At 39.4% G+C, this 27,396-nt stretch overlaps 3 protein-coding genes across 3 annotated transcripts in view; 2 read left to right on the forward strand and 1 right to left on the reverse strand.

Moving 5' to 3' along the window:
* LOC140938646 (discoidin domain-containing receptor 2-like) lies at nucleotides 1-7,018 on the forward strand. Its single transcript, XM_073388149.1, has 8 exons — nucleotides 1-95; nucleotides 573-730; nucleotides 1,541-1,592; nucleotides 2,426-2,607; nucleotides 3,430-3,576; nucleotides 5,054-5,195; nucleotides 5,641-5,796; nucleotides 6,848-7,018. The coding sequence occupies exons 1-8, from the start codon at nucleotides 35-37 to the stop codon at nucleotides 6,871-6,873; spliced, it is 924 nt and encodes a 307-aa protein (XP_073244250.1). The 5' UTR covers nucleotides 1-34; the 3' UTR covers nucleotides 6,874-7,018.
* Nucleotides 7,019-16,750: 9,732 nt separating this feature from the next.
* On the forward strand, nucleotides 16,751-24,127 carry LOC140938657 (contactin-associated protein-like 2). Its single transcript, XM_073388157.1, has 7 exons — nucleotides 16,751-16,899; nucleotides 17,570-17,727; nucleotides 20,606-20,657; nucleotides 21,316-21,647; nucleotides 22,098-22,239; nucleotides 23,186-23,344; nucleotides 23,987-24,127. Exons 1-7 carry the CDS (start codon nucleotides 16,845-16,847, stop codon nucleotides 23,998-24,000), a joined length of 912 nt encoding a protein of 303 aa, XP_073244258.1. The 5' UTR covers nucleotides 16,751-16,844; the 3' UTR covers nucleotides 24,001-24,127.
* Nucleotides 24,128-24,501: 374 nt separating this feature from the next.
* The window catches only part of LOC140951630 (cation-independent mannose-6-phosphate receptor-like), a 63,170-nt gene continuing 60,275 nt past the window's right edge, over nucleotides 24,502-27,396 (reverse strand). The window contains exons 34-36 of the mRNA XM_073400929.1: nucleotides 27,072-27,215; nucleotides 26,149-26,236; nucleotides 24,502-25,175 (exon numbers count right to left, since the gene is read on the reverse strand). Of these exons, the coding sequence (XP_073257030.1) occupies nucleotides 25,068-25,175; nucleotides 26,149-26,236; nucleotides 27,072-27,215 (340 nt within the window). The 3' untranslated portion in view covers nucleotides 24,502-25,067. The remainder of the gene's footprint in view (nucleotides 25,176-26,148; nucleotides 26,237-27,071; nucleotides 27,216-27,396) is intronic.

The following is a 27,396-nucleotide window of genomic DNA, read 5'->3' on the forward strand; positions in this document are numbered from 1 at the left end:
TAATTATATTGTTAACTTGCAGGCCGATATTAACATGTGCATAATGATGCTATTGTCATTTACGGTCTTTCTGGCCCTAACATGTTCATGTCATGGTAGGTAAAATTATGTTGTTAATGTTCCACAACATTAAAAAAGGCGCCGAGTAAACCATAAAAAAAGCCTAGTTTCGGGCAAAAAGTTTGTTCAGGATGAGCCAAAACCTCGCTCGCAACTGCTTTCCATCTCCAAGTCCGCTCTTCTTACTTTTCCCGCGTGCTTTATCAAGAAGTATTTACTGGGCTTTTAAGCTTACGAGATAGGACCTTGTACCATCCCCACGTTTAAAGTAAAAATCGAGTGAAAAGGGCTTGCGGACGTCCTTGAGCAGACTTTAATAAAAACTACGAATGATTGGTTTTAACACTCCACCGAATAGCGTCAATGATAAATAAACCTGATTGAGAATGATCATTGTTTTGGTTTGCTTCAGTTTCTTGGCTTGCGAGCAAGCTCTCCGGGGAGCTCTGGTGGCGGAGTGGTGCTCGCAGGCTTCAGATTCTCGGTACCGTAAATATTCTCCTTCTTATTAGGTGGATTGCTTGGAGAGTCACGCGAGAAGATAGTTTTGGATAAGAAAGATGCATTTAACTTCTTTAGCGCTTTAAAGAGCAGTATCAATCACGAATGTTACGAAGAGGACTGCACATTTGGTGAGGTTGTGGACCATTATGGTTCTTCTGAACAGACGGTAGGTCTACATCGTCGGACACTTTTATTTTCTGTTAATTTTTATCTTTCTAAAGAGGAAACAGACAGTAAACTAAGGCTCTTTGTGCGACGTTTAAAGAGGGTAAAAGAAAATTGTAGTGCCAAGAATCAGTGTGGCAGTTTTATATGAATAAACAGTTTCGGTATACAGGTACATAAGTACTGACGTATGCGTGAGATACCTTATAAAGCTGATTCTATAAATGTTGGCAATTAGGCATTGGGTATTTGGGCATTTGGGCATACCAAACCATGCCTTAATTTGCCTGAGTGACCACCAAACAATAGCTTCCTATTGCCCAATTCCCAATGCCCAAAGCAGCATTTATTGAACCAGCTATACATACGAGATAGGTAGCGGCTCAAAGTGATAGATTTTGATATGCGTTATTGACTCGAGCGTGAAATCTGGATGAGCAAAGTTGTATTTTGCGTTTCAATGGACCGTGACGAATTCGAGACCAAAAAACGGTAATTAAGGACAAAGGCCAATATCCAGCCATATTGCCTGACCGAGCAAGCTTGGTCAACAAAGGTGTTACTTGGAGATGACGTGAACTGAGGAAATACATGCAATTTTTTATTCTTTCATCTTCATGTTTCAACAAATTGGCCTGGCCTTCCCATGACGCAAATCTTGTTCGCTCCCAGATTTTGGAGGCACGTGACCAGCCGCAACCAGGGTTCTTTCTCGAGAGAACCCTGGGAACGAGGTCGGCTCAAGGATTCAGTCATGTAATAAGTTGATAATTGTTTTGTAAAACTCATTAGAATTTTTTTGTCATTATAGTATGAATACTGGAATACCTACCAATGCAAGAAATTCAAGAAGGATTGTAACGGTAATATTTCTTTCGATTCTTTATTGTTTTTGCCGGGGAATATAGGGAAATAGCGTCAGGTTAACTTAAGATCTAAGCCCATGGTTTGGTCAAAGAGCTGTGCACTGCTCTTTTCAGCCCTAATGGTATTTCAGCTGTTGAGGGATAAAATGGTTTCTCTTTTGAGGTTTGTTTCACAAGTGAACGACTTTTAAACATTAGTTTGACCTCCAAAATAATCAAATTGATGAGTCGTTTAGTGCGTGCCTTAATTTAATAGGCAATGCGAAAATCCTTACTCCAGCGATGCCCATCGAGATCGCTTATTTCAAGAAGCCCAAGGATATAATCTAGAGAACAGACCTACAGTTCAACGCCGTAGTTCTGAGATTGTATGCTAGGAGTTTAAAAATTCTACCTTTAGATTCTAAGACGAGAACGACTACGAGTACGAGATTCACTCGATACTAATTAGTGCTCTCGCGTGAACCAGCGTCATTTTGGCGGGAAAACGTGATCGCCGTCGTCATGGTACAAAGAGTTTTAGCGAGAATGTCCAAGTGGCGGAAACAAGTTATCAAATGTTAGAGGTTTTAAAGGTTTTTATGTTAGAGGGCTTAAAACGGAGCTAAGTTTTTCAGTGAATCAAAAATACAATGAAGCTTTCCGGGGCGTCTATTTTTTGAGAATATGCGAAAAAAAATTCAGTCAAACCTCGTACTTGTTGTCATTCTCGTCCTCGAATCATAAGGTCTCTATTTCCAAAAAAAAAAAAAAAAAAGCCCGGATTATTGATTGTCCTCCTTTATGCGCCTATCACTTCACCATATAACCCTGAGTCAATTCTCTTTTAGACTTGGGTTGCCGAGGAAATGCGATAGGTATGGAAAACTATAAAATATCCGGAGGAGGAATTTACGGCTCATCCTGGTACTCGCCATACGTAGATTTCCTTCCATCTCAAGGACGACTGAATAACCGCAAGGGATCGTGGTGTCCAAAATCAAACGAGGAAGACAAACACCCATATCTTCAGGTTGGGGCCATACTTAGTAGATGAGACTGTGTATGATAACATATCGCCCTATGTAAGTTAATCCAAGACTGTCTTGGATTCTGGATTTCACGATGTGGATTCCGGATTTTAGTCCGGAGTCCTTGTCAGTAGAACTTGGGTCGTGGGTTCCAGTCGTTAGTGGGATTCCCGATTCCTTGAGCTGAACTCGGATTCCAAAGCCCAGGATTCCTGATTCCACAAGAAAATATTTCCGGCCGGATTCCGGAACTAGGATTGCCTTAAATGGGGCCAAGCATAGATGAATACAACGTTGCTGAAGTGATGTTGAAAGCTCCTAGACCTCGCTCGCACACTTCTTTTAATGTAGTTCCGCACAACTGTGGCTAAGTAAATTAATTCGATGTTTCTATTTGGTTAGCAAGTTTTAAATGATGGCAATGCTATTGAACGCTTTGTCCACGGTCAAGTCCAAAAGAGCTAACAAAAATTAACAAACCGCTTCATAACCATTGAACTTTATTACGACAAAGACTTTAGGCTTAATACTATCGTTATTTGAGTTTTATTTTCGACTAGTTTCATCTTGTATGCTGGAAGAATAAACGGGATTGGAAAAGGTTGTTTTGTTTCCAGTTGTAATTAGTAGAAGGCTAATACCTGACTAGAGGGCGTGGGGAATCAACTTGGGCGTGAATAACCATGCGAGTGGACGAGTTTCCCAAAAATGTAGCTTGTTAGCTTGTAGATTTTTGTGATTTCATTCAGTTGCTTTGTTTTTTGTTTTTCTAAGACACTTAGAAATTTTGCTCCTTTTAAATTTCCTTTGTTACCTTTATATAGATCGAACTACCTCAACGTCACGGAGTCTGCGCAATAGCTACCCAAGGTTCGTCTGTGCATGATACAGATTACGTGACGAAATATGAGATTCAGACTTCACTGGACAAAAAGAACTGGGTTACATACAAAGAAAATGGAACCAACAAGGTAAATCGCGATGCAAATAAATATAAAGTATGCACGTGTTCCTATTACAGCGGTTACCACTAACACGCGCCTTTGAGGGTTTTTTTTCTGTCTGTTTAAAACCTGAGTTTTCGTGGACGTCAATCAACTGTTTCCATGGTTTTCCACGCGCTCTGACAGAGAAGGTTCCCTCATCGCTGAACGAAAGGTGAATAATTTCGAACGACGACGGCTTTTTAAATTATTTTATTAAGATGAAGGATTACATTGTTAAAACAACGAGGTCTCTGAGAGCTGAGTGAAATAGCCGAAACATTCTCTATAGTTTACGTAACGGTTTTTAGGTTGTTTATTTATTTGATGTATGAAAACAGGGGAACCATGGACGACTGAATTGCCAAGAAGCTAAGCTAGTATAAATTCAAAGAAACAAAATATATCACACCGAAAAGGGAAAAAGTTTCCTCTGAATGGAGGCTGTTTTCGAAAATGAATTTTACTACTAATCATTCTTCATGTTATCAAATAGAAACCAGAACTAGCAAGAACTCAGACGAGTTGCGAGCGATTGAGAAAGCTTATGTGGTTGTAACTTACAGTGTGTAAATATATATGTCGATAATTTGAGTTTCCTCCGAGAAACACTCAACAAATTCTTTCTCCTCGTAATCTTGACATGAAGCAGTGTCAGATCCTGCAGCAAAATATTGCAAAAACGGCTGAAACGCCGACACATTCTTCCGAGTGCTCAAGAAACGGAGAAAGAATCTTCTCTAGGCCAACGCGTGAAAAACCATGGTAATGGTTGATTGACGTCCATCAAAACGCAGGTTTGAACCAAAGAAAAAACCCTTCGAGGGCGCGTGTTAGTGGTAACCGCTGTAAGATGCTCGAGATGTACAGAGACTTAGACTGAGGTTTTTTTCCAGTTCAAAAGGCATCTTCGTATGGGAGTACATGCAATCCAATTTTTACAATAACTGGTCGATTTTCCGAAAACTTCAAAGGAAATTGACGCAAAAAACTGTCAATGATATTGTAAAAAACAAATCGACAACAATTCTCTATGGTCTATATTTTATCGACCACAGAAATGACGTCAAAATGTTCAAAACTTTGCAGTGTTACACCACTCGTCTACGGTTCGTCTGCGGCTCGTGGTTACACTTGAATTTTGAAGATTTGAAGCCATTTCTATGGTCGATAAGATTATAGACCATGGAAAATGTCGATTTGTTAAGTGGCGCATAAACACGTTCCTCTTAATTTATTACTGTCCCACATGCTTCACATTAAAGAGGGGTTACGGAACATCAACGAAATTCGTTAAATAAAAAGAGAATTATTCTGTGCGTTTTACTGATTGGCTTTTAATGCGCTATTTTATACTTACGCTGAAGACTTGTCAATTTATTTTCACACAAAACCATGTTTCTGTCATAAGGCCCATTTCATTTCTGAATTCAGCATAATTGACACCTCTTGTATATTTTAACAGGTATTTTTTGGAAATACGAATGCCAAGGATATGGTGAAACGAAACCTGGAACGACCTGTTCTAGCCATGTTTATTCGTTTTCTACCCAAAGAATGGAAAAGCTGGCCGTGCATGCGTGTCGAGGTTTACGGAAAACCCGCCAGTAAGTCAACCTATAAAGCTCACCGCTATCAGTAGAGTTCTTTAATTCGCGAGCAGTCTAATATGATTGGCGTATAAGCTCTATATTCAAATTACCCCAAAATGAAGTTAGAAAAACAACAGTGAAAAGGAGCAATATCTGCGGAATACCAATGACATGGGTTTGTGAATATTGCCTTCAAATTAGTAGTACTAACTTACCTTGGCTGCAGACAACATATACTGTAACAGTTGAATCATCGTCCGGGTAAGCGTATAGATTCATTGATGTTTTTCTCGCCCCATCCTTATCCGAACTTAGGGAAATATCCGTCCAGCTTAAATTCAAACAGCGTTCGCGAAGTAGTGCTTTTCTCTGGCCTCGGGTGAGTCTTCAGTTTTAACGGTAGTAATAAATGTGGCATAGTTAATGACCAGTCATTTATATTTTTATGTCATGTTTTAAGACTGCACAGTGAGGACAACAGACAACAAATGCTGCGTATTTCCCTTCCTTTACAAAGGCGAGAGAATGTTTACCTGTACATCTTACTCATTTGGAAGGAAATGGTGTGCCACGACTTACGACTATGATAACGACGGTCAATGGGGGAAATGCTTAGGTATGTTGAAGGACATGTTAGATACTGAACCATTACATTACATTGTGTGCAGTAGGGCTGCAAAACGTACGTGATTAGTTCAAGGAAAAGTGATTTTCAAGTTTGCCCTGAGATACATTACTTAGGGCCTGTTTACATGGAGGTGGGGGACCTCAGATAGGTGGGGTAACCCGCCCGTCCATATAATCTTTCATTTTAATTTGAGCACTTTTACATGATAGGCAGGGTGACGCGCCGCGGGTTAACACGCCTACCTGGGGTTCCCGCCTCCATGTAAACAGGCCTTTGAATTCCAAAGGTTGCACAGATGATACGAAAAAGGGACGTGTATAATCAAGTGAGGATAGGTTTGTTTAATAATGCTACCTGCGTTCGTGCATAGTCTAGGTCAATAATGAAATCTTCTACCATTTTTATCCTTAACTTGGGACCATAGCCTGCCTGGCAGAAACTGACCATAGTTTTAATTCCCTCTACATTGTGCGAACGGATGTTATCGACAAAAAAACACATCCCCATAATTATCAGCAGCAGCAGTAGCAGCAGCTGACTACATCGCAGTCGGCCACTAGCTTTTCCCAGTCCTTCCTGTATTGAAATGGAAAGAAAAGTGGGCCTCGATGAACACTGCCAATGATGTGATGTAACTGACGTCAGCCTTTGGCGAACGATTTTGCGTTTGCCATGCCTTAAGGGCAGGCTCTATTTCCGCCTTGACGCGCATTTTCCGAACAGCGGCTGGTAATCGAGCCTATACCCACGGTGGAATTGAGGCTATAGTCTCTTTTTACGAAACTTTTCTCTATGGTTTCCTGAGAAAGTCCTCGCAAAAGACCCGGAGCTGTCGTTCTCGTTTCAGCCAGATGAGCTGCTGGTCTTGTTTTTTAACGCTCTTGAGGACGCCATCGTTCAAAATGAAGTTTAGTTTCTTCTTAATAAGGATTATTCTATAGCAACTAGTAGTAGAAGCTGTACGTCGATTATGTCTTCAAGCTTAGAATATTGGTGTTGTTATTTTGTAGTTAATCTCGTATCACTCTTTTTTCTGCAGCTGAAGACCTCGAGCCAAAGTCGTGAATGGAACGACCATTGCAGTTCAAGTAGCAACAGAGTGATAATAGCGGGAAATAACTAATGAACGCTTAGCTGGATTTTTAGCTTAAACATCATGTTTGTAATACTGGAAGTACTTAATAAATCCGTTTATACTTCAATAACATAAGCTAATATATTTAAACTTTATTAAATTTGCAGTAAGCTTGATGAGACTGAAATCACATAAAATCATTTAAGCTACGTGCAAACGGATGCAACAACACCCAACATTGTTGGGCCAACAATGTAAGGAGTAAAGCCCCGTGCAAACGGACGCTACATTGTTGGTCAACATCTCCCAACATTTTGAAAGTTACATGTAGCGAGTTGTTGGGAGTTGTTGGGAAAGGTTTGAAAACGATCAAACTTTTGAGCCAACAACTCCCAACATTGTTGGGCCAAAGATGTTTGGAGTAAAACCCCGTGCAAACGGACGCTATATTGTTGGCCAACATCTCCCAACATTTTGAATGTTACATGTAGCGTGTTGTTGGGAGTTGTTGGGAAAGGTTTGAAAACGATCAAACTTTTGAGCCAACAACTCCCAACATTTCGTTTGTTCCGTGATCGCCGAAGCGTAGCGCAACAGTGTTAAAGCCAATTTCACAGCTCTTTCAACATTGTTGTAGTCTTCCTCGCAGCCGTTTTTGGATGTCACGCAACGCTCCCGTGACATCCAAAAAAAGGCTATGAGGAGATTTGCTCAAGAAAAAAAATCTCAGCAGGCGCCGTAAATTGATGCCCTGGTACGCGATAGAAAGGTGTTTGCATGGCGTCATAAAATTAATTAAGACCGGAACATAATAAGTAAACCAGACGCCAAGTATCCGCGAGAGACGCGTCATTTGAGCGCGAGGCAATTAAGGCGAGGAGACAGCCTCCCACGCAACCGTTTTTTTGCGACGTGACCTTTTTGTTTAAAATTACAGTCAAACCAAGTCAAGCGTACCCCCCAAGATTCTATCAGTGAATTGATTATTTGAAAAATGAATTCGTTAGTCGTTCCCGTAACTGGTGTCAAATTCAAAGCGGCATTTCTGCATGCGTAATGAGCAGTGAATATTTTACGAGAACTTCTCTGTATTTGGTGAGACTGGAAATCTTTGAATGGATTACGCTTCTTAGAAGACATTTACATCAATTTCAGGAAAATGGAGCTGGTAGAAATTTCATAACTGCCTCGCGTGTGAATTCACGGCTCATTACACATACAAGAATGCAGAGATCAATCTGAAATCTACAACTAGAAACGGATTCAACTTTTGAATAATAAATTCATTAATGGCTTCTTGGGGGGTACGCTTGACCTGGTTTGACTGTAAAAAGATTTGATCATTCGAAATGTATCTTAAAAATAAAAGCTCGCTTCATCTACCCGTAGAAAGTAATTTACATTAATTTAGACTTGCTGTTGGTCTGTAAAACATAAACAAATCCAGATCGGACTGCCGGTGATTTGGACGGGGCACGCCAGGCAAGACATTACGTTAAAGCATTTTATATTTCCTTTGTCACATTGATAAATGTTTTGAAGGAGCGACCCATACTTCATGCGCAAATATTTAATAAATACTCGAGTGCCGAAGTCAGAAAATCCCTCGTGTGACATGATGGGACGTGTGTGACAAGGCACCGCAAAACTTGTTTCCAGTTCCGCTCAAATGAATGGACGGCAGCGATCATGTACGATTTTTGTTTTTGTTTTTGAGGGTCAGGCAGGGATCATGCGATGTAACAGTGTTAAATTATTACTAATTAATTAATATTCTACCTCGGTGGGACTTTCAAAGTTCAAAAGCGCTGTGGTTTTGATTTCGAAACAATTTGAAGTGAGGTATGATCGAGCCTTCGTTTGCCATTTCAAGTCTGTCGAGGGTTACAACCCCCAAAAACATTGGTATGCACTCAAAAAAGAAATATGTGGAGTCCGTCCGACGGGTTTCTCCAGAAATGAAATATTTAGGAGATTTCCTGACGAAAGACGTGGCAACGCGGGAACTTGAACCTGCCAAATCGGCCTGTGCCGTAGTGGAATTCAACAGGATGTCAGCTACTGTGTATGTCGCTTCCACGTGCGTTTGATCACTAGTCTTCTTCGCCAGAAAAGCATACCACCGGTTGGCCTTGTAAATTCTGTTTTTCTTTAAGGTAGAGGTCAGACTAAAACGGACTTAAGATACATATTAGTGATATTAGACTTGAGGTAAGTTTGTTTTTAGTCAAATCGTTCCCAATACAGTGAGGTATTTCTGTTTTCTAAATCACTTCAATTAAAAAAAAAACATTTAGCTTTATTATTCTATTTCGCTTGGGTAGTCAATTTATTTATGGGCTTTTGTTATCTGATAGCAAAACCTTATTCTTATCATTATTATTTTTTGTACTAATTGGTCCTGTTTCTCTTGGGTAGTCACTTTATTTATGAGCTGTTTTGTTATCTGATGGCACTGATGGCAGAACCTAATTTTCATCATTTTCATTTTGTACTAACTGGTTCTGTTTCTCTTGGGTAGTCAGTTCATTTATGGGCTGTTGTTATATCTGATGGCAGAACCTAATTTTCATGATTTTCATTTTGTACTAACTGGTTCTGTTTCTCTTGGGTAGTCAGTCCATTTATGGGCTGTTGTTATCTGATGGCAGGACCTAATTCTCATGATTTTCATTTTGTAGTACTAACTGGTTCTGTTTCTCTTGGGTAGTCAGTTCATTTATGGGCTGTTGTTATCTGATGGCAGAACCTAATTTTCATCATTTTCATTTTGTACTAACTGGTTCTGTTTCTCTTGGGTAGTCAGTTCATTTATGGGCTGTTGTTATCTGATGGCAGGACCTAATTCTCATGATTTTCATTTTGTAGTACTAACTGGTTCTGTTCTCCTGGGTAGTCAGTTCATTTATGGGCTGTTGTTATCTGATGGCAGGACCTAATTTTCATCATTTTCATTTTGTACTAACTGGTTCTGTTTCTCTTGGGTAGTCAGTTCATTTATGGCCTGTTGTTATCTGATGGCAGGACCTAATTTTCATCATTTTCATTTTGTAGTACTAACTGGTTCTGTTTCTCTTGGGTAGTCAGTTCATTTATGGGCTGTTGTTATCTGATGGCAGAACCTAATTTTTATCCTTTTCATTTGGTACTAACTGGTTCTGTTTCTCTTGGGTAGTCAGTTCATTTATGGGCTGTTGTTATCTGATGGCAGGACCTAATTTTCATCATTTTCATTTTGTAGTACTAACTGGTTCTGTTTCTCTTGGGTAGTTAGTTCATTTATGGGCTGTTGTTGTCTGATGACAGAACCTAATTTTTATCATTTTTATTTTGTAGTACTAACTGGTTCTGTTTCTCTTGGGTAGTCAGTTCATTTATTGGCTATTGTTATCTGATGATGGATTATTATTTATTATTATTATTATTATTATTAATATTGTTATTACTATTATTATGAACATCATCATTATTGAGTGATTTATAATTATTTTTCTTTGACACAGGGCTATATGCAGCAGGTGATGGAGTGTACACTGATTTGCTTTAGTTTTCTTTCAGAAATTCACATAGAATTTACTTTAGTTACAATCATTGCTTGGGTACTGAGATAAACTTTCAGCGACACAGTGTGACGAAATTGTTTTAACCAAAATCATGATACCACCATCAAAACGTTTTTATTATTAGTATTCTTTTTTAGTTTCAAACGATGCCAATATATGTACGTAAAAATGAAATTATCTTGCCGCTTGTTACCGAGCTATCCGTACTGTAAAACGTCAAATGAAAAGTTATAACACTCACATGTCTATTAGTTCTTACAACTGATTTTGTCAATGAAAATCGACGACAAAAATTTCCTTTCTGTGGCTTAATTAAGAAGCTTGGGTTTCAAAAAAATGCGTTTGTAAAACACAACCGAGTCAATCATCGTACGTGAAATAAATCAAAGCATTACTTTAGCAAAATAGAATCTTAGGGTTAACTTCCCGTGGCTAGTGCCGGAGAAAAGATTGGGCCACCAGATTACTTCAAACCCTCTGGTTGCCTTCCCTTCGCTGTGCCCTTTGAGCTTTGCGTTAGATCTCACGGTTTATTATTTCAGAATCAAGTCGCTATTAAAATGAAGCTGTTATAAGTCGGTAGTAGTTACTGATGTCCAAGAATTCCAAATGTTCCTGTTTCGGGAATCGTAATTTCTCAGAGATTAAATCATTCTCATTGAGTAAACATTAATTTATCATGATCACAGGTAAGTAAATGTACTTAATTTATCACATCGAACCTCGTTGCTGACGCCGTTTTGTATAATGATTCTGCCGACTACACAGTAATAGACAGAATAGAGTACACTGTTCGATCAACATAATTGCAAATAATTTCATTCCTCCCGCAAGAATAGATTTTAGGCCGTCATTAAAATGTTTCTCGGGTTGTAAACTTTAGCTTCTCGTAATATTTTCTGAGTCGGCAAAGAGTTTATGTTTCATTTTCAATTTCTCTTTAGTAATAGACATAAACCCCGCTCTCGTTTAGGTCTGGTTCTTGATCTTCGATTATCCCATTCGAGTGATAGTTATTTCTCTTGCTATCGCCTTTTATAGTTATGGTTGTGCGATCAATAAAGAGCGGGGTTTTTTTACTGTAGAGCCATGCCTTGAATACTATTTCGCGTGAGAAGTAACAGTTGACGTGTGTCTCCGCGCGAGTAAAGCCAACAAATGCGTGTCCGTATCTGGAAAACCTTTTTATTATATCAAGAAATGTCTTTTTACACGTCTCGTGATTCCCACGCCGAGTGTTTTTGGATCCCGGCAAGTGCGAAAAAAGTAATTACCGAGGATTCCAAAGTAACACCTCAGTCGCATGAAGGCGCGAATTGTGATCTCCTGTTTCAGTTAATCATAAGCCATGGGTAGATTCAATCTACCCTTAGCCTAATTTGCATAATTTTTTTTGGTGAGGAAAGCCCGTCATGAGAGTGAGACTAACATTGTTGGGGCCATGCAAGCGCATTACATATGGTCTTCAAGGTCTTACGGGTTGTATTCCTCCCAGGATGCACTGCAGGTACCAACACTGTTGGGAGTTGCTGCACCTGTTTGCAAGTATATGTAGCTTAAACATATGTTTTTTTTTCTCATTTACAAGAACTTTGTTCGATGCGGAACAGAGCCATCGTAGCTGAATACAAATATGATACGACGAATAATCATTCCGTTAATTGTTAGAAAAGGGATAGATAAATTGTTAGTTCGTATTGGAATATGGCAAGATTCCGCTCTTTGTCCATTCCAACGCGTGTTGTAGTTACAAAATTGTGATATGGAACGAGAACTAAGAAAGTGTCTGAAATTCAGTAATACCGAGAGTACTTATTTCATAACAAGATTTAAATGAGGTTAGCCCATAATAGCGAGATGTCCACCTAGCAAGAATGAACTGCATGTGCAAATTACTCAAAATTACAAATCGGCATCTTCAAATCTGACGAATTTTGATAAGAAGATCCCGTGCATAGCAACATGATGAAACATAACAACCAATTACATCGGTCTGGAATTCACTTGAAAACCTTTCTTCGTTTCACCTTATTTGAGTCACCTTATTTGAGTCACCTTATTTGGGGTCAGCGGTCAGCGATGGCGGTCGGTCAACTAATTTTTAGCTCCGTTCTTATGTTCACTTTCCTCGTGTTTTTACTGTTCAGCTGCTTGAACAATCTAAGCCACTACTCTAATTGGCGGTTTTCCTCAATTGGGCATGGATTTGACACACCGGGAAGCGCCCCAGAACCTTCTTCGATGTCTTATCTCGATCCTAGTAGTTTTTGCCGAATCCGCCATTTTGGATTGAAATCATGGTACATAAGAATGAAGCGAAGGCGGTTTCCCCGAAGACGGCTTCTGTACTCAGCTAACGGAACAGCGTCATTTAACCCATCTCTCCTGGAAAACAATCTTAGCGGCGACATTCATCCACATCCTGGACCAAACTCTACTTCTAATTCTTCATCTACATCGACGAACACAAATATTAGCTTTCCTTGCAACACGAAGTCAAACATCAGGATTGCTCATTTAAATATCCGCTCCTTGAAGTCCAGGGAACACTTCACTCTGCTAAAGGATTCCGTTGTCTCAAATAATTTCGACATCTTTACGATATCAGAGACATGGCTGGATTCTTCAGTCAACAACGAGAGCATTCATATTCCAGGCTACACTTTGTATAGACAGGACCGTGGCCCGCACAAACCTGGCGGCGGACTATGTGTTTACATTAAGAAAAACTACAAAGTTTCATCACTGGAGAATGTATCCTCAGTTTCTGATAATAACTTTCAGCAATTGTGGCTAAAAGTGCAAAGTCGCTGTTATAAGTCATTCGTCATCTGCACAGTATATCGACCACCGAGTACTCCATTAAATTTTATAGATGATCTTGCCAACAGTCTTATCGAATCCCTCCTGTCAGGTCTTGATGTCATTATATTGGGTGACCTCAATTGCAACCTCCTTCAAGATAACGCAGAATCCCGTGCTTTAAACGATTTTTGCTCGACTTTTAACCTCACCCAATTAATCAATAAACCAACCAGAGCCACGGAGAATGGGGAATCGTTAATCGATGTTGTGATGACCACGAATGAGAAACTAATTGCTTCAAACGACGTCCTTATGTCAACTATTAGCGATCACAATCTTGTTTACATCTCGCTGAAGTTAAAAAAGCCAAGGATCAAGCCCTGTTACGTCACTATTAGAAGCTATACTAATTACAGCGCCGACAATTTCCTACGTGATTTGTCATATGCGCCTTTTCACATAATAAGCCTATTTGACGATTTCAACGATCAAGTTGATGTATTCAACGAACTGTTCTTGGAAGTACTAAGTCAACATGCTCCAGTCAAGAGGGTTAAAATTAGATCTAAACCTAACCCCTTTATAACACCAGAAATTCGTCAACTAATGAGAACGCGCGACCAATGGCGCAAACTTGCGGGAAAAACAAATGACCCTTTCCACTGGAACGGATACAGATTTTTTCGTCAAGAAGTGAAAAGGGAGATTCGTGTGGCCGAAAAAGTTCACGTCAGGACTCAGATCCTGGATAGCAATGGAAATTCTAACTCAATTTGGAAAATCATTAACCGGTGTCTACCACGTAAACAACAAGATAGTTTTATGGCTTCTGAGGATCCCACTGGGTTAGCTAACGAATTAAATGATTTCTTCACTTCCGTCGGCAGTATTACTGCTCAAAAAGCCAGGGACTTATCTTTACATCATGGACTTAATGTAAATTTGGATGTGCCGACTCCTTTACACATATCCACCGACGTTAGCCCCGAATTATTCGTTCTCCATCAAGTCACGGAAAATCAGGTAGAAAGGGTGATTAGAAGCCTACCATCTAACAAAGCTCCTGGAATGGACAAGATATCTTCTAGAATTCTTAAAGACAGTTTACCCAGTACGCTAACAACAATTACCCACATTGTGAATAACTCCTTTGTTACCAACACATTTGCACGTGCATGGAAAACAGCAGAGGTTACACCTATTCTCAAATGCGGTAATCCAGATGTCCCTAACAACTATCGCCCCATCTCATTATTACCAATAGTCTCAAAAGTCACTGAAAGGTTGGTACATGGACAACTTATGGAGCATCTAATTAGAAATAATAAACTGGCAGCACATCAGAGCGGAAATAGAAAGCTTCACTCGACAGAAACAGCTCTGTTGTACGTTACAGATCAGTTGCTCCAGGCTATGGATAACAAGAAAGTTTCCATCATGGTCTTATTAGATATGTCTAAAGCATTTGATAGTATTCGACACGACATCTTGTTATCCAAGCTACAAAATCTCGATTTTTCCCAGGGTGCGTTGGATTGGTTTCAGAGTTACCTTTCTAACCGACAACAGTGCGTTCGAATTGGTGACGCAGTTTCTAAAGTACTCCCACTTGAGTTCGGAGTTCCGCAAGGCTCTATTTTAGGTCCGGTTTTGTTTACAATCTATGTTAACGACCTCCTTTCTGTTCCTAAACGTTGTCTATCTGCCTCCTATGTTGATGATTGTAAATTGTATTTGTCCTTTTCACCTGCCGAATTACCCACGTCCATCCTCGCCTTAAACGAAGATCTTACGAGAATATCTCAGTGGTGCTGTAAAAACTCTCTTTTGATTAATCCGGACAAAACTAAGGTTCTAGCTGTTGGATTACCACAACTTTTAAAGAAACTGTCATCATTCAGTATAACACTTTTTGACAAGGAAATAACACCTGTGCCTGTCGTTAAGGACTTGGGTGTTCTTCTCGACACACGCCTCAGTTATAACCAACATATCACTGAGATTGCCTCTAAATGCCTTTTTAAATTGTACCAAATTAACAGAATCAAGCACCTCCTGGATAGGAAAACACTTCTGTTAGTAATAAATTCATTTGTCTTTAGTAAACTCCAATATTGTTCAACTGTCTGGAGTAATACCAGCAGCAGCAATATTGACAAGTTACAAAAAGTCCAAAACTTTGCTGGGCGAATTATTCTGGGACTAAGAAAGTATGACCATATTTCGGATGGGTTGCGATCATTGAAATGGCTTCCTATTAGAGAGAAACTCATTCTAAATGACGCTACTATGATGCACAAATGTATTAACAAGCTTGTTCCAGACTATCTTGCTGATATGTTTAAATCACGTTCTCAAGTCCATAATAGACAAACTCGATCATCTGGTGCTTTGGATATACCTTTATGTCGCCTGTCAACAGGGCAGCGCTCCTTTGCTTTCAGAGGAGCCAAACTCTGGAACTCCTTGAATGATAACATTAAGTCCTTAAAATGCCCCAGGAATTTTAGACGTCATCTTGCAAATGTTTTATTAAGTTGATATATTATATTATTGATATATATTTTGTAATTATAATATTATTGTATTTACATTCTCAATTAATTTATATATTTGTATTTTTTTTATTCTATTGAGCTGAAAAGCCCACTTAGGGAGCATCAATAAAGTGTATGTATGTATGTATGTATTTCTTGTTTTCCCTAGCAAAATATTGCAGCTGTGGTTATCATTCTAAATCATGAAGGTTTACCAGCAAATTAGATAGAGTTTTTAGCCCTTTTTAGCAAGTGTGTTTCAAGAATGTCAGTTCTATGCTGATGTTACAGGTGACTGTGCAACAAAAGACAGTTTTTGCATAAGAATCGACGTGAGTTCAGACTGTTTGTAAGGCAAAATAGCTTTTACAAGTTAATATATTCACACCCTTGTTACCCAGGTTCGAATTCCAGACAGAAACATCGCCGTACGTGGGTTGAGTTCTCCCCTTTGCTCCAAGAGGTTATTTCCTCTTCTCAAAAAGAATTTTTCTTAATTCCAATTCGATCCAAAATAGTAGATGAAAACCACTTTTTAAATGTGTGTTTGTTTTTGACACTACGTTCAGAAAACAGCATTTTTCTCCACAAAATTGACCCTTCTTCTGCGGCTTAATTAAGAAACAGTTTTGTTCTCAACAGTAGCAAACTATGATGCCAAAATAATGATTCTTAGTCAAAACAAGGCCTTGAAATTAATATTTTATTCCAGTTTACTTTTCCCTTGTTTGCAAGCCATGACATCGCGTCTCAGACTTACGTCCTCGTTCATGAATGAACAAAATTTCATATTGCAATACCTGGTATTTCTATGTAAATGTTGATTCTGCGTACCTAGCTATTTTGTAGCCCATTCAGTGATTAGCAAGTTATTTTTCCAGCTGTATTTGCATTCAGCCTTTTGATAGATAATAGTTACAATTCACTGACGTTTAATTGCCATTTTAATTGAAGGTTGGCGATTAATTGTTATTCGCGCGAACGGTTTGCAGAACAGGCGCCAAAACTAACAGGTCCAAGAAAAGGCAGCAACATTCATCAGTTTGTTCATCAAAAATGTCTTCCATGTGGATTGTCATTTTCCTGATGTCTATTTTGCACAACTCTCTCAGTAAGTTAAGTAACTGTTGCAATAACCTTATATAACGTTTCTTTATTGAAGCATTAACAGAACGTAGCTCAGTATTTTTCAAATGCATAAATCAAACTGTAATCAGTCATCTCGTGCAGCTATATCAAGCACTTCTCGGTCAGAGTAACAAACTGCAGTATTAGCTCTATGCGATATGATAGCCAACCTTGTTTTTTCCGTTCATGCAACATGTTTGAAGAATATGCCCGGTTAATGGGAACTCCGATGAGTAATAATTGAGTTTATAATTAATAATTTCCTCCCTTCAGTAGTAAACTATGACTTTCAGTTATTTTTATGCATATTTTTATTTCTTATCGGAGGAGAACATGGGACGATTGCAACAGGCACTATACACCGGCTAACTTTCTACCAAGCGTGGTTAGTTCATTGTAAGATTTTAAGCCTGTTTTCACCGTAGATAATGTGTGATTTACTAACGCCACTAGATTGTGATGGGTTTCCGATTTTTGGAGACAAAGATGCAATTTGTAGTCTATCACTGAGTCAATAATGTGCAACACCGTGGTAAGGAAAAAATGTTTCGTTTACATCCCCAGCCGGTTAGAATGGTGTTAGATAATTGAAATTCGTCAATTGATTTAAAATGACAGGTCACACTATCATGCATAATATTGTTGCAATACAGGTTTCTCGAGACGGGCCCAAGACGTGGTCTTAACCAAGGACGAGGCTTCGTCCTTTTACAAGCGTTTCTTTGACGACAATATTGACGAAGAGTGTTACGGGGAGGAATCCTGTGATTTTGAAGAAGTGGTGGAAAAGTTTGGAGAATCGGAGCAGTCGGTTAGTATAGCAAACATCCTTTATTAAATAATAATAATAATAATAATAATAATAATAATGATAATAATAATAAACAATTAAAAACAGAACAAAAGAAGATTGATCTATTACTCAAAACCTTCCGCTCCTAAATCCTATGGAACGAAAACTCAAGTAAAATCTCTTTGCCAATGCAGTAGAAGCGCTGTGTATCCTCCTCTCCGCCTACGCATTCACCTCTCATAAGAAACCACAGATCCAAAACACCAAGATTTTCACGTTTAAAGCTCTGTAGTTGCAGCCTCTCGTAGACTACCATCTCTCGTAAGAGACTACAACCACTTTGTGGGATATCGACGATTATGCTGATAATTTCTTCATAGTTTTATTAACCCATTGTTTTTTACCCCTATGTTCACTTTTCTGGTGCTATGCTACTCAAAACATACGAAAAACGTTTAGCGACAACGTTTAACTACTCATATTATAACTTACAAACAGCGTGCAATAAACTCTCTCGTTTAAAGAGTAGATCTGGTAGAGATTTGGTAAAGATTTCATGTACATACCCACCGCTTTGAGTGTCCCATTATATAGGATCTAACTCGCAAATGACCCCCTGTGGTTCAAATTCCACAAGCGACCACTAAGTCTTCACATTTTGGGTGGTCACTTGCTGAAGGTTCGACTGTAATATCACATAATTAATTTTTTCTCAGTATTGTTCAAAATAAAATCGGTGATTTTTTCTCATATTTTGTTCACTGTTAGGGTGAAAGAATTAAAGTAGTAAACTAATTCACATTCGCATAAAAGCCACAGTATGCCTCTTGATAGATAAGTTATGGGTGAAAAATTTTGCAGAAGGCATAGGGTGAGCTGATAGAGAAATTTACCAGCGCCGCTGAAGGGGAGGAGGGTGGGGAAATTTACTTGCCCTTTGTAGAGTAGACTTGCGAGAAGATGGCGAATTTGTTTGCTAGGGCGTATAAAAGGCCCAGGGAATTTCCCTGGGGACCTTTTGGGTCAATAGACTGCCTTACAAGGAAGCACGCAGTTATCTAGTTGATTAAATCGTCATGCGGCGGCTTTTACGCGAATGACAATAGAACTGTCTTTGCTTTTAACTAATTAAAATCATGCTACCAGTGTAGGTACGACTAACATTTTATTCAATCTTTTTGTGAGCCATAATTTCACACCTGCATTTATTAAACTATTGCTCTAAGTTATGTTTATTCGATAAAATTGATTTAAATGTAAAACAGTAATAATGAGTTTGACATAGCAACAAAATTTCTTCCATTCAGTTAAATGAAGAATATTCCGCTAATTGAAACACCAATAGGAAATGCCAAACCATTTCACTTCACTATTATTTTTTTTTTTTTGCCTTTTTGCAGAGAAAGGCGCGATTTATTATGTAACCATAGAAACGGTGATCTTTTCACGTACAAAGATACAGTGGAAACTCTATTCACGGGACACCCTCGGGACCAAGGGAAGTGTCCCCTGAATAGAGGTGTCCCTTGAATGGTGGTTGGTCTGGGATTTGCTAATAATTAACCAACAAATTATTATTTTTTTTTTTACTCTGCCTCGGAATCTTCTACACTAATTATTTCAAGCAGCTAGATAATGTATAAAAATATCATGATTATATTATCTCTGTGATATTGTGTGTTGAATTACCGCAAGTGCAGTACATCGATTTAAGTGAGATAGCTCTTGTTGTGAAAGCTGGCAAAAACGGCGACATGTCGCCGTTTTTGACTAGTGATCTGAACGCCTAACCTGTTTAACGCTTTTGGTGGTCAGTCACTTTTTAGTACTAAGGTGTGCCCTGAATGGAGGTTAAACCAGGTTTCCGGACCCTGAAAAAGTGTCCCTTTCCCCTGAATAGAGGTGTCCATTCAATAAAGGTAACAGATACAAAGATTATGTGAACATTTTCCCGGGACCAAGTTTTGTCCCCCATAAATAGAGGTGTCCCAAAGGAGAGTGCTGTATCGTGTTTTTACGCAAAAGCTCACTTGGTATTTCACTGGTGCCTACATGTATACAATAATTAAGCAACAGACCACACTTTCTATGGGTTTACCGGCGTGATAACCTACGCGGGATGTTGGGAGAACACGAGAAAAGCTTCGGCTCGTGATTTACAAGCTTTTCGAGTGTTCTCCCAACACCCTCAGTGGGTTATCACGCCGGTAAACCCATAGAAAGTGTGGTCTTTCGCTTTTATAAAATAACTCTAATTTTTCTATGAGTTTACCGGCACTATTAACCATAGGTTTTTAACCAATCAGAACGCGCGTACTATCTTTAGTTCGTTATTTTATAAAATCTAATATAAGCACTTCATACTGTTAAAAAATCTGGGGGACGAGCGAACGTAAAGAATAAATTTTAACATGTATTAATTGTGGTCATGTAGCATCTGCTCGGAAGCTGGAAGCCAATTGGTTTGCTACCCAAACTGGAAAACAATGGAAAACAATGGTAAACATACATTACCGTTAATTGTTCTCGCTTTATTCCGTGTAAACTCCCGGACAAGTAGACTACTGCGGTGTCAAACTATCATAACTCTTTTAAAGGCACGGTAAAACGGGCAACAAAAAAACATGCGTGTAACTTGTCATGCAACACTGCTGCAAAACCAGGAGAAAAGCGTAGTTGAGCTATTTACCGCATCAAACATGTCTTGCAAAAAACTCAGGTTGTTAACAGGTTTGAACGCGGGTGGTAAAAAGAGGAACATCGCTTTCGGACTCGTTTTGTAGCAATCTTGCAAAACAAGCTGCACGTTTTTGTTAACCGTTTTACCGTTTCTGCTTGCATTCAATAACCGTTTCAGTAATATTTTGTTTTTGCCGTTTCTACTTTCCTTTTTTAGTACGAATACTGGAACACTTATCGCTGTAACACATCAAACTACCGTTGTCAAGGTAAAATGCTGTAACTGTATTCCGCAAGTTATTACTTTTTAAAGCTCTTTATACAGTACTCCCTCGAATATGCGTCCATGCTCTTATGAACGTCCAAAGAATCTACCTAAAGAACACCCACGCCCTTATTACAGATCCCGAAAAAGGATGACAGAAGTTGTCGGTGCTTGTCTACAGCCCATGGATAGTGATTAGAATAAGAAGAGTGCTCGATGTCCGTAACTGAGTCATAATTATCTTTTCGTTTCAGCTGAAAAAGAACATTGTATGAGAGTAAAGCTCCTGGAATTCGACTTTAATTTTCTCTGTCGACTCTTGAAGTCTTGCTTTTGACGTATTAATCCATAACTTTACTTGGTCTTAGTTGGAGCAAATGCCTGTGCAAAAATTTCTTGGCCATTTACTAGTACTAGAATTCCCTGGGTAAAATGTAACGCTTAAGGCGATTCCACTTCCTTTTCAATTTGGGGGACATTTCTTCGACTTGTTTTCCCTGGAAGGCTGAAAAAAAAGCGGGTCTTACTTCAGTCACATTGTTCAAAACTCAACCGTCACTTTTGGTCACCAATACAGCTGTCTTTCTTTTCACACAATGGATGTGAAGACCACTGTCCTCAGGTGCATTCAATCTGTTATAAACTTTTATCTCTTAAACTAGACGTGAAATGTCGTGGCCATCCAACCGGAATGCACAGCAAAGAAATCCCGGATGAGAATATTGTCGCATCATCATGGCAGGAACCCTTTCACTCCTTCCGACCGGAGGCTGGTCGCCTTGACAACGAGGATGGAGTATGGTGCCCTAATACACTAGGAAACCCCGATAAGAATCATTATGTTCAAATCGAGTTTCCTTCCAGATACAACGTTTGCGCTGTCGCTACCCAGGGCTCGCCTCTCCATAGTACAGACTGGGTCAAGAAATATCGACTACAGTTCTCCTTGGACGGCAAGAATTTCACCACTTACACTGAAAATGGAACCGTTAGGGTACAGTTCGCTAAAAGCCAAGTGTTTAGCTTAGTTAGTTGGGTAACATACAGGCCAACACTCTGGGGCCCCTTTCGTGGACTAAACCAAGTGAGGAGAAGATATCGATGCTCCCATCCGAACTGAATGCAGTTTAGGCCCAGCCATCAGGCAGGCTCTTGAATACGAGTTCCAGCTCCTCACCACCTGCATACCGGTGTTTCATTTATTAAGATTCTGGATTATTTGTATGTTTCATCTTTTGTTAGAAGGTTGGCCTAACATAAGTGGATATCTAGTTTTTGTCTGTCTGTGTATGTGTACATGAAATTGTGCGTGTGCGTAAGTGGTTTGTTAAGGTTTTTGGTTTGCTTGCCTCCCATGTATTGGAGGCTGTTGTTTGTTGGTTTATATAGGTGTAAAATTTCTTCAGATAGTTAGCACACATTTTAACTTCCTCTTCCCTTGCAGGAGTTCACAGGCAACACTAACTCCGGTGACATGATTAAACATGATTTAAATCGTCCAATTACCGCACATTTTATTCGCTTTATCCCGGTGGAATGGAACTACAAACCATGCATGCGGGTAGAAATATACGGAGGCGCCATCGGTAAGAAAGATTTCAATAGTTACCACGTGACATTCTTTCACTAACATGTATAGCCTAGAAATCAGGCGCTTAGCTCAGGCGCGATCAAAACTGAGCTCCTAGACAGGCTGAGCCAATCATCCTATCATAAGACCACTTAGGTAACCAACATGATCAGTCATCACGTAATTGCTACTCTTAATTATCAAAAACTGATTACAGAGATACAGTGAGCCAGCGGTCGGACCTTAAGCCAAAACTTACGTAAACTTTGTTCGACCAACTCAAATCACCGGCATGGCATACCAGGTGTTACGGTCTCGTCTATAACCATGCAATCGTCTTTTAATGTCAAGCCAGGTTTGACTAAAACACTAGCATGTCATAGCCAGGTGTCGGAAAATGTCAAGCCAGGTGTGAACAGCACCAAAACGCAGGAATGAGATAGCCAACCATCATTTTTGTGTGCGCTTCTTATTAACAAACTAAAGAGACAACGTTAGCCGCTTAATGAAGCTACAGTCTGGACTAAAACAGGATCTTTCCCATAGCCAGCCGAAGGTGATTTCATCAAGAGCCTGATTAATTAAGCTCTACTGTTCGTTAAATCGAGCCACTGCTCCACTTGGAATGTAGAAGAATCCTTGACATGCGTATGTATTATGCGTATGCGCATATGGACCTCGCGTGCCAGACTTAAAGTTCCAACTATTAACTGCAACAGGCAAATTAGGCCAGTGGTGTTTAACAACTGCGTAGCACCAAACTACTCGCGTTAGTCCCCATAACAAAGATTAAGAGAAGCACGGGGCTTTTTCACATCGCCAACGCTGATAAGCTCTGATAACACAATCGAAAAAGCAAACTAGTGCGAAACAATTTAACGCAAAGTCTCTCTGTAGTCTGCCTGAAGAGTCCTGTTCACATTCCGAGCTAAACTGACTCAGTACGATCTCTTGTTTTGTAGCCTGCCCTTGGAAGACCAAGAATGACAAATGCTGTGTGTTTCCGTTCATTTACAAAGGAGAAAAACATTACAAATGCATCACTGACTGGGTGTGGATGCCTTGGTGTGCCACCACATCAAACTATGACAAAGACAAAAAATGGGAAAACTGCCTTCCTCGTAAGATATTCCCTTTCCTTATCCGCATAAACTATCATTTTCACGGCATTTTTAACTCGATTTTTACTATAAAACTGCAACTTTTAAGTTTATTGAAAACACACTCCATTTTGTAGGTGCACCTCATTTTTATGTCAACAAGCATAATAACAACAATAATAATAATTCTGTTATTTACCCTCGGCAGTATTTATAGCACTAACGCTAGTAGGGCTGAGCAAATGCCTGAAACAATTAATTCAAATTGAACTCAACAGGGTTAAGAATCCCAACTGGCAGGAGGCAAACCAGCTGGCTATTTACAAGCATGGCCAAGGATTTGAACTCGGAACTACCGTGAACAAATCCAGCTAGCGGTCAGGGCGGGACTTGAACGAGGGGCCTCCGAATTGCAAGTCCGACGCTCTCGGCCACGCTGCCTCTTAGACTAATCAAGTATTAGCTTGATTAGCGGAAATATCTCGATACATAACTACAATAAAGAAATCATATTTCTTCATTTCGAGTTCCAGATCTTGTTCCTATCTCGCCGCTTTGTGTGTATAGAAATCGTTTGTCCACAGTCCTGAATGGTAATTATTCAATATGATACTATTTTTTTTATCTTTTTTATAGTTTTAATGCTCGTTTTTTCCATGACAGGCAGCAAGCAGTGAGCCAGAAATAGGAGTGCTACAATGATCAGCAGATGACCATTATAAACAGGAAAAAAATTTACGCACTATACTTCCATTGTTCCGTAGAGCTAGGACGAAGAATATAATAAAGATAAGATTCATCGTGCTTGGTGTACCGCGACAGACTTTGTTCTTCGTTTCTCTCACCACATTCTTCTATGATCTGTGGGTTCTTGGCCATTACGTTCCGACCACCTACTCCTGGGGCCTACTTCCTTTAATATCTCTTGCCTCTCACCTTTCTTTTGCCAAAAGCACTTTAAAAACGATATCGCCTTATACGTCAGTTATGGCAAGATGATGGCTTTGGGGAGGGGTAGGTGGGTAGTTTCCCAGAAACCTAAATTGATCCAAAACTTTGATCAATTTAGCTTTCTGGGAAACTACCGACCTACCCCTCCCCAAAGCTAACATTAACACTTATTTCTCACTTAGGGCAAAATGATGGCTTAGGGGAGGGGTAGGTGGGTAGTTAATTGATCCAAAATTTCAGTACTGAAGAAACAGTTGTTTTTATGAAAACAGTTTATTAGACTGGGATAAAAAGTTCCCTAATTTTAAATACAAATTTAACATTTTCATTTTGCCTAATTTTTGTTCCTGTTGTGCAGGCGTTTTATGTCCTAACCAGCTACACTAGTGTTAGATACATTATGCCGGCGTAATTTTGGGCATAATGGGTACAACTTCCTATTACAAAACGCCGCACTACCTTGTAATTTGCATTCCGGACGTATTACCGACTGTGAATATTCTTAAGAGAGAAAACTACCACCAATGGGAAAAAATGCAACTAGGTTGCTTTCAGTCTCTGCAATAATTATGTGCATGCACACTAATCTGCAATGGTCCGCGTCTACTTGATCGAAATTATTTACTTTTGCGCTCAATTTCTACCCTATCACAGGACAAAAGGGCAAATATGACCCTGCACACGCGGTTCTTCTCTTCTTGAATGGTAAGACGCCAGATCGCCACGCATCTGAAGATTAGGTGTCCGCAAACGTGACAGCCAGCGATGCGATCTGCATCCCAGTTTCTCTACGCTAAAATGGTAAAATGTCGTCGTCGTCGTCGTCGTCATCTTGCTCTTCATCACTACCCTCAGCTTCCTTGATGAGAGAATCTACTTCATCGTCATCTGTGACATTAAGCTGTAAAGACCGAAGCATAGCTAGCTTAGGCCTGGTTCAGACGCCGTACTTTTCATGTGCCGAACCTAACTGAATAAGTTCGACTTTGGAGCGACAGTGGCGCGACATCTGATTCAGACGGCGTACCGTGTGCCGAACCTAAGTTAAGTTCGACAAAAGTTCGACAGACTCTGTCGAACTTAACGCTTTTGCCGTTCCAAACTAAAACTGCCATGCCAAATTGATTCAGACGCCGCTCTTTTGCCGTACTTAATTCATCAGTTAGGTTCGGCACATGAGTGGAGCGGCGTCTGAACCGGGCCTTAGTAGTTTTCCACTATTCTGTTTATTAATAACACATTTAATGATAGAAATTTTGAAGAGTTCTTTAAACATAGCCTGCTACAAATAAGGATCAGTTGGCTAATCAGCTATCCCCAATTTGGCCGGAACCAATTGAATGATCTCCATTCCCAGCCCAACCGGGAGAGTCTCGGCAGAGTGACTTTGCATGGTTTGCACAATCAACAGCTACAAGAGCCTATTTGAGGTTTCTGAAACCATTCCCAGTTTTTTAATTTATTTTATTTTTTTTTTTTCACCGTAGTTTTAAGCTTTGAGAGAGATGGACGGCTGAAAGGCACAGAAACTACCTTAATACTGAACTTTTTGGCTGCGTTCAAAGAACTCTTTTTAAATAATTTGATATAATTCTAGCCGAATGTATCTCTTTGCGTTGAGGAAGTACTTTCCTATCATGCTGTTTCAAAGACTGCACATTGTTGCTCTTGCTTTTGCCTTTGTTAGATAAATCTCAGAATTGCTCACATTGAAATGAAAGCTGTTGAGCTCTTTACTTCAAAATTCAATTCTCTTGATAGTGTCAATTTTAAAGTACTTTTTCATGCTCTCAAATGCCATTGCTCTTGGTTGCTAGACAAGAGAAGAAACAACGAAAATGTCCATGTGGACTATCTATTTTAAAATATGATACCTTCTGATATCTGTACACTGGATATTTTATTTCCTGGCGAAGAATATGTCTCTTGAAGTTCCACCGCACACAAGAAATTATAGAATGCCTGCGATAACGAAAAAATAGAACTCAAACTAAGTAAAATTATAGACGAGTGTAGTTCACAATTTACCCGACTAAGCTTACTGCATTCATAGTATTGGTTTTTACTACACGACTGACATGGCTGCGAGAGAACCCGTACTGGACACCTAACATCAACTAATTAGACTGCCAATGCTTTATTCTTTTAACCCTTTACGTACCAATAGTGACCAACAACAATTTTCTCTTAACAATATCCATACACTGTCATGAGATAAAGTTATGAGAATTAATAAAATGATAACCATAGAGAAAATGCTTTGATCTTTTATCAAATTCTCTCAACTAATTGTTAAAGGAGATGTATGGAGATCAGTTTGGAGAATTTGTGGATATGTGGATATTGGGGCTTAAAGGGTTAACAACTGGTGAACTTTGCAGTGGATTAAGTCAGGAGCCGATAACCGGGGGCGAGCAACTTCCACGTAATCACGACATGGAGTATTCGCAGACCAGTTTATTATAAGTGGAATGATTTTGGCGCGAATTTAGAATTTCTTGTTAAGTCCCACAAAGCAGTCTGCAGAATTAAGACCTGATAACGTTTTTCTTTTAATGACGATTAGTTTACCTATTTTTTTTCTTATATTTCGAATGCGCTCATCGAAGGAGCGAACCTTTCATTTTCGAGATAAAAAAAAGATAAAATGAATCTAAAAATAAACCTGTCATCGAAAACGCCGTGACGTAGGCCTAGTAATAGATTTGCTCTGTCCGGGGTTATGAGCTCCTTATGAGGTACAGTGACATATACTGACTTCATGATCTTAGTATTGAAAGGAAAAGAAAAGACTTGCCTTCTGGATCGTTTATGGAAAATAATTGCTAAAAACACAACCAGAATAACAGCAAATACAACGCTAAATGCGATTCCCACGTTTTTTCCGGTCGAAGAACTGCGCGATTTGTGTACAGCAGGAATATCAGTCACATCATGACTCCTGCAAAGAAACAGTAACACAATAATCAGACTAGTTCCTACCGTAAGAGTGAAACAAACTTCTATGAATAACACGGATCACTCGCGCTGACGACACGCTGCAAATTTGATGAGCAATAATAGACCTTTTTACCGATACGGCGGCCATATTGAATTAATACGATTTAAGGAGTATTATAGGA

This window comes from Porites lutea, chromosome 1, assembly GCF_958299795.1.
Source record: "Porites lutea chromosome 1, jaPorLute2.1, whole genome shotgun sequence".
NCBI lineage: Eukaryota > Metazoa > Cnidaria > Anthozoa > Scleractinia > Poritidae > Porites > Porites lutea.